The 8,421-nt window shown below is 39.7% G+C and overlaps 1 gene segment (V, D, J or C); it reads right to left on the reverse strand.

Moving 5' to 3' along the window:
- Window positions 1-28: 28 nt before the first annotated feature.
- On the reverse strand, window positions 29-564 carry LOC103582653. The segment is given in 1 exon segment: window positions 29-564. A coding segment is annotated over 1 exon segment (390 nt).
- Window positions 565-8,421: the final 7,857 nt, after the last annotated feature.

The following is an 8,421-nucleotide window of genomic DNA, read 5'->3' on the forward strand; positions in this document are numbered from 1 at the left end:
GGCTCAGGGGGCTGCTGTGGGGTTTGTGTTATGGACTGTATCACTGTGGAGGAGTATAGGAACCTTGTGCACAGTAGTAGACTGCGGCATCTTCAGCCTCCAGGCTGCTGATGGTGAGGCTGAAATCTCTGTCAGACCCACTGCCACTGAACCGAGATGGGACTCCAGTTCGTAAGTTGGAAACTTGGTAAATGAGTTGCTTAACTCGTCCACTTTTCTGTTGGAACCAGTTCAGATAGGTTTTCCCATCAGTGTACTTGACACTTTGACTGGCTGTGCAGGTGATGGTGATTTTCTCTCCAGGAGCCCCAGACAGAGAGGAGGGAGACTGAGTCAGCACAATGTCACCAGAAGTACCTGAGATTAAAAAGAAAAAAAGGAAGAAAGAAAAAATAAAATAAAATTGAGAATCCTCCCGTCTGTATTTCATCCTAATACTGTGAGAATTTGTAAACTGTGTTTCTGTCAGCTAAAACCTACTTAAACAATTTTTCTTAACTATATGTGTTTGATCTTCAATGCAATTTTAATGTTCTAAAGTGAAGAAAGTTTTTTCTCCCCACCTTCCCACATCCCCCCAACTTCTCACCTGTGGTGTAGAGACCCAGAAGCCCCAGGAGCAGAACAGGCGCCATCATACTGTGTGTCCTGCCTGCTGCTCCTCAGGCCTTCCCTTAAGGGCACATGCTCTTCATGGGGCTCTGAGGGAAGATGCAAAGCAGGGGAGGGGCTGAGCAATGAGGATTCAGAGAGTTTAAAAGAGAAGAGCAGAGATTCCATCCAGATCCTGGAAACAAGGGCAACTCCTACTTTAGAGGAAGACAGTTCTCCATTCCAAAGCTTGGTGAATTATGTTACCTTGTATTCATTATGACCCAAAGTCATTTAGAGAATTATATCTGAGACTTTAAATTTCTATCTTCCATTAAAGTAATAAAAATTTCAAGTGATAAAATTGGACACAGCCCCTAGGTGAGCAATCATTACCTCCCCACAGCCTTTTCTAGATCAAACATCTGACCCAGCAGATGTTCACAGGGTAGATGCTCAGTCCTTGAGAAGAAACGCCTTTTTCATTGTGAATAATTTCAGAATTAGTTAATATTTCATATATGTTACTTTTGGTTACATAATTTGTAAAATGGACTTTTTTTTTTTTCCTTTTTGTCTTTTTTCGTGACTGGCAACAGATTGCAACCCTCAGTGTCGCGCCCATACCGGACTGGGACCAGCAACGAGATCGCAACCCTCAGTGTTGCGCCCACACCTCCCTCAGCCAGTGAGCGGCCGGTCTGTATGTGGGATCCGAACCCTCGGCGGGAGCGCCACCGCGCTTCCCAAGCAGCGCACTGTAGCAGTGCGCCACCGGGCCGGCACTGTAAAATGGACTTTTTAAAAATAAAACTATTTAACTGGGACAATCACAATTCCTACTCATGCTGCCTTGGGCTACTCATTCTTTGACTATGCTAAGCGGGACTGGGAAAAATAAAATTAAAGAGTTCTGGTATTGAAAGTTGAATAGAAAACTTTTATCCATAGATATATATTTGTCCTGCACACAGTTCAAAATTGCTGAGATTTGAGATTTATGTGTTATTTTTGTAATAGACACATTACATATAGTTACTGAAATTTGTGTAACACCACATGTGAGATATTAAATAACCAATTGGCAACATTGGGCTTTGTTCCATACAGTGACAGCAAATGGGATCTGCAGTTACTGACCATGTTTGTCATGGTGTGTCTTTGCATGTTTGCCAATATTATGTCATGCTCTCTCCTTTCAGGCCTTGACACAATTTTAGTTAAGATTCTAAAACAGAAACCCAATCAAGTAACAATAAAAGGGTAGTAACGTTTTCTTCTGAGTATTGAATAGTTTGATTTTTCCCCATTTTGAAATCTGTCACTCATATGTGTCCACATCTCCTACACTCCACTTTATGTAAATTTGGTCTTTTGTCACATACAGCACTTTGATCAGATAGAGACTCTCCTGTCAGAACTTCAAGAGTCATATCCCTCTAAGGATTTCTCCGTTTCCACTGAGTAATCCATTCACCTGTGTCTAAAGCAGCCTCCAAAGTCTTAGGGATGCCCTGACTAGATAGAACAGACCTGCCTGAGTTTGACTTTATTAAGATTGCTCACAGAAAAATGGAGAAAGTTTCCACATGTCTCCTAGTAAGCTCAAACCTTTGTCTCAGGATACTTGCATTTAGAATGAAGTGTAATATCTTAATGTGTCAAGCAACAGGGTGTTGCTCTAGTCTTGACAGAGTCGACATCACATCAACAGCTGAGCCTCAGTCACATGGAAGGTGTGTGAGTTGTTTGTTAAAGATGAGTAGTCCCAATTTTTCTTTATATGAAGTCAGATAGTATTCACAGGTATATATTCTTTATATCTCCTAAAATATAACATACATAGATTTGTCTTTTCTTCTTATCATCAGAGCAAGCTAGTAGGGAAACCCATCCCAAGAGTTGAGCCTAGTGGGCAAGGGTCAGCAGTTGAATACATAGATTTTTCTCTTCTTCTTATCATCAGAACAAGCCAGTAGGGAAACCCATCCCAAGAATGAGCCTAGTGGGCATAGAGTCAGCAGTTGCATTTTATGCCTCTGCTCTTTGCTTTGAGCAAATGGGGCATGTCCTAAAGAGGAGACCTCAGGGCTGGAAAGCAGAAAGTGTGGGAGATAGTGATTAAGTCCAGAGAAAATAATACAGAAATTGAGAGAATCATTCTGAGAATGTGGAGATGACCACGTAAATTTTAAGCCTAAAAATTACTGCATTACTTTTTTTTTAGTTTAAAATGTTACGTGGAAAATTGACAGAAATGGGGAATTTAAATTTATATTTCTCAAGTGGCAGGTGCTACATAGAGGACAATACCACCGCTGAATTGACTCTAAAAGAAAGCACAGTGTCACCAGGGAATACCCATGCAAAGAACATACGTTCAATAAGCATGTCAAGTCCACCACCTGGTGTTCAAGTTATTTAAGCTCTGAGAACAAAAAGGCTGGATTTCTGAGGGCCTGAATCATAGCATCAGTGAATCAGACACTTTATAGGGGCATATGATCAGCTGATTCTTTACCTGCCCCTTTTAACACTGGCATTATCAGATAGGATCACTCTCTCTCTTTCTCATCTCTACATCTATTTCTATCTCTAATCTTTCTGTTTGTCTCCAAAATTCCATTTATATCTTATTAACAAATAATGTCTTATGAGTTGTGAAATTATTTTTATTCTGCTAGAAATTTGTCAATGTGAATTGTTGGTGAATTTCAGAAAATGTTCACCAGGTGTCTATGATGAATAGATGTTAGTGACACATTCTGTCCTCATCACTTTAGCACATGTGGGGAAACAATCCTTCCTCTCTTTGTTCTCCTAAGAAGAATGGGTAAAACCCAAAAAGGGGACAGAATGGCCCATAACTGGCTGTCACCAGCACATGCTAGAAAACAATGTGACACTCATGCATTTTAATGGGATTAGTCATTTAATGAGCAGCCAACACCCCAATTTCTGGACACCTGCCTCCTCAAAGTCTCAACAGCAATTCCTGCCCATGACCCTAGAGTTTCAGTAGCATGTCCTAGAGCAGAGTCCTCCACACTTCAAGCCTTGCTTCTAAGTCATGATGCCACCATCTTACTTCTGCTCCCCATGACTTTTGTTCACTACTGGAGACCACCACTGCACCTATTCTAAGCCTTTGAAGAACATTTGGATATTCTGCTCTTTCAAAACATTAAGTACAATTCCTCTGATTCACAATGGCACAACTGAGATAAATTTTCAGCATTTAGCACTCATTTACCTAATCTTTAGATGAAACAATACAGATCACAAACAGTGAACGTGTGCATCTAGATGTGGCTTCTCTTGCAGCCCACAGCTCAGCCCCATGTTTACTGACTCTGACCTACCTTCCCTCTTTCTTGGTTTCTTCTCCTAGCTCCTGGATCCCAGGCAACCTTATATGGTCAAACTCATGTCCCCACCTCACCAACCTCATGTCATCAGAGTAAAATGTTTCTGGTTTGGGGAAGGGACTGTGGCCCCAGACAGCCTGGGCTGGATTGCAGTCCATAACTGCTGGGCTCTGTGACCTTGACTGAGTCATTTCACCGCTCGTCCCCTCTGCCTCCATGTCTACAAAAAGAGTAGACCTTGCCCTCTTCATGGAGTAGTGAAATGTTGCCTTGTAAACTGCTATAAATTGATGACAGTGCCTGGTGAAGGTAAATATGACATACCGTGAGCTACTATACCATCAATGTAAGGTCCACAAGTGGAGGATTTTGTTAGCTTTGTTTGCTTGTTCACAGAACCAAGAAGATTTATTGCGCATTCTCAGTAACTACTTGCATGACTGGATTTCAAACCCAAGGACCCTTGCCCCTGTACAGAAAGCAAGGTTATTGCCCACACTACTTCCTAACACCTTCTTCATTTCCAGGCCAAGAATATATATCTAAACAAAATAATTGGAATAGTAACAAAAATATCTTCAGTTATTATGACCCTGAATAGAGATGTAATTTGGAATTAAAAGATCACTAATTAAGAAGATATTTTATAAACAAAAATAAAAACTAAACACTGATAAGGACAACTTCCCCCACAGAGTGTAACCTTGTGTATTCTTATCCTGCCCTTCACAGACTCATAATTAAAAACTGTCATTTTTTCTTTTTCTAAGTGAAGTGGAAAACTCTGTCGATAGAAACAAAATCAGTAGGCCTTTTAGATATTTTTTAAGTAAGGGAAGGAAAAGTGCTTTAAATATATTATACTCTCCAGAAAAAAAAAAAAAATGCACGCGCGCACACACACACACACACAAGTATATAATATACAAGAAATTTAAAAATATAAAAATATATTTTATCCTCCAGAAATGCTAACATTAGTGCAGTTAATTTAATAAAATTCTACTAGTCATAGGTGATTCACAGGCAATATTAGTTGGAGGAAATTTGGAAAAGTGTATTCATAGATTTTGTAGTATTTGCAGAAAGTGTGACTTTACAGTGCAGTTGGAATTGACTACTGCTTGATGTGAATCCCTCCTTCATGGTACTTCAGAAACACCCCATCCTCCTTGTTCCCCTGATGCCTTACTGGCCTCTGTAATTTTTCTGTCCTAGATTCTCATATTCTTACCAGTCCTAAGTGTGGACAGCCTCTGGACTCTAAATTGAGGCCACTTCTCCCTTAGGAGGTGAGATATTGAGTTCCCTGATGACTAAACTTCTTCACCAGAATATGAAGTACAACATGAAAAGGAATCAATTCAAAACTAGAAACTTTGAATTCTTTAACATGACTTTCCTCTTCTCAGGGCTAATGTTTCACAGCAAATATTAAACAATTATGTGACAAATTATTTGCAAAGTTAGCTGCATTAAGTCCCCGCCCTGCACTCATGCCCTTGGGTAGCCCTGTCCTACATGGACTCAGGCCTTGCTCATGGCCAATGGGATAATAGAAAATGTGACTAAAGCAGAGACTCCAGAAGAGCGTGCATGTTGGAGTTCACCATGAATCTCTTCGTTATCTTGGAAACCCTAAGGTCTCAATGTGAATCAGCCCAAGCAACGTCATTCCCATTTACATTTAATGTACTCAATGCCATGCCTCCTTTTAGGCCCATTATCAGTTCTCAGCATGTGTGTTACTTATTTTATTGCCAAGTAAAAAACTACTACCACTTCAGCACCTTGAAAATACAGCCATTTATCATTTTTTTCTTAATTTTATTTTGTCAGTATACAATGAGGTTGATTAGTGTGGCCCATTAACGAAACCCCCCTCCCTCCTCCCTCTTCCCCCTCCCACCCAACAATGTCCTTTCTGTTTGCTTGTCATATCAACTTCAAGGAGTTGTAGTTGTTAAGTCTTCTTCCCCTCCCCCCGGTTTTTTTTGTGTGTGTGTGTGTGAATTTATTTATTTATTTTTAGCTCACACCAATAAATGAGAACATGTGGTATTTCTCTTTCTGTGCCTGACTTGTTTCACTTAATATAATTCTCTCAAGGTCCATCCATGTTGTTGCAAATGGCAGTATTTCATTCGTTTTTATAGCTGAGTAGTATTCCATTGTGTAGATATACCACATTTTCCGTATCCACTCATCCGATGATGGACATTTGGGCTGATTCCAACTCTTGGCTATTGTAAAGAGTGCTGCAATGAACATTGGGAAACAAGTATACCTTCGACTTGATGATTTCCATTCCTTTGGATATATTCCCAGCAGTGAAATAGCTGGGTCATATGGTAGATCAATCTGCAACTGTTTGAGGAACCTCCAAACCATTTTCCATAGGGGTTGCACCATTATGCATTCCCACCAACAATGTAAGAGAGTTCCTTTTTCTCCGCAACCACGCCAGCATTTATCGTTCAGCGTCTTTTGGATTTTAGCCATCCTAACTGGGGTGAGATGGTATCTCAGTGTGGTTTTGATTTGCATTTCCCGGATGCTGAGTGATGTTGAGCATTTTTTCATATGACTGTTGGCCATTTGCATATCTTCTTTAGAGAAATGCCTACTTAGCTCTTTTGCCCATTTTTTAATTGGGTTGCTTGTTTTTTCCTTGTAAAGTTGTTTGAGTTCCTTATATATTCTGGATATTAGTCCTTTGTCAGATATGTATTTTGCAAATATTTTCTCCCACTCTGTTGGCTGTCTTTTAGCTCTGTTAATTGTTTCTTTTGCTGTGCAGAAACTTTTCAGTTTGATATAGTCCCATTTGTTTATTTTTCCTTTGGTTGCCCATGCTTTTGGGGTCATATTCATGAAGTCTGTGCCCAGCCCTATTTGCTGAAGGGTTTCTCCTATATTTTCTTTAATAAGTTTTATTGTTTCAGGGTGTATATTTAAATCCTTAATCCATTTTGAGTTGATTTTAGTAAATGGTGAGAGATGTGGGTCTAGTTTCAATCTCCTGCAAATGGATAACCAGTTATCCCAGCACCCTTTGCTGAAGAGGGAGTCCCGACCCCAGTGAATAGACTTAATGCCTTTGTCGAAGATCAAATGGCAGTAAGTGCGTGGGTTGATTTCAGGGTGCTCTATTCTATTCCATTGATCAGAGTCTCTGTTATTATACCAATACCATGCTGTTTTGGTTATTATAGCTTTGTAGTATAGTTTAAAGTCAGGTAGAGTAATACCTCCAGCTTTATTTTTTTTGCTCAGCGTTGCTTTGGCTATTCGTGGTCTTTTGTTATTCCAGATAAATGACTGTATAGTTCTTTCCATGTCAGAGAAAAATGTCATAGGAATTTTAATGGGGATTGCATTAAATTTGTAGATAACTTTGGGTAGTATAGTCATTTTCACTATATTGATTCTTCCAATCCAGGAGCATGGGATGTAAGTGATCAATGGAATAGAATAGAGAATCCAGAAATCAACCTACACACTTATAGCCATCTGATCTTTGACAAAGGCACCAAGCCTATACACTGGGGAAGAGACTGCCTCTTTAGCAAATGGTGCTGCGAGAACTGGATATCAAAATGCAGGAGAATGAAACTAGACACATACCTTTCACCATACACTAAAGTCAACTCAAAATGAATTAAAGAATTAAATATACACCCNTCCATGTTGTTGCAAATGGCAGTATTTTATTCGTTTTTATAGCTGAGTAGTATTCCATTGTTTAGATGAACCATATTTTCCATATCCACTCATCCGATGATGGACATTTGGGCTGGTTCCAACTCTTGGCTATTGTAAAGAGTGCTGCAATGAACATTAGGGAACAGGTATACCTTCGACTTGATGATTTACATTCCTCCTGGTATATTCCTAGCAGTGGGATAGCTGGGTCATATGGTAGATCTATCGGCAATTGTTTGAGGAACCTCCATACCATTTTCCATAGAAGCTGCACCATTTTGCAGTCCCAACAACAATGTATGAGAGTTCCTTTTTCTCTGCAACCTTGCTAGCATTTATCGTTCACAGTCTTTTGGATTTTAGCCATCCTAACTGGTGTGAGATGGTATCTCAGTGTACTTTAGATTTGCATTTCCCGGATGCTGAGTGATGTTGAGCATTTCTTCATGTCTGTTGGTCATTTGTATATCTTCCTTAGAGAAATGCCTACTTAGCTCTTTTGCCCATTTTCTATTCTCCACTAGTGAAAGTGCAGAAAGTGACATCAAGAAAGCCTGCCCATTTACAATAGCCACCAAAAAAATAAAATATTTAGGAATCGAGTTAACCAAGTATGTGAAAAATCTCTATAATGAGAAATACAAACCACTCCTGAGAGAAATTAGAGAGGATACAAGAAGATGGAAAGATATCCCATGCTCTTGGATTGGAAGAATCAACATAGTGAAAATGGCCATACTACCCAAAGTGATATACA

This window comes from Galeopterus variegatus, unplaced genomic scaffold (genome assembly GCF_000696425.1).
Source record: "Galeopterus variegatus unplaced genomic scaffold, G_variegatus-3.0.2 Scaffold17207, whole genome shotgun sequence".
NCBI classification, from domain to species: domain Eukaryota; kingdom Metazoa; phylum Chordata; class Mammalia; order Dermoptera; family Cynocephalidae; genus Galeopterus; species Galeopterus variegatus.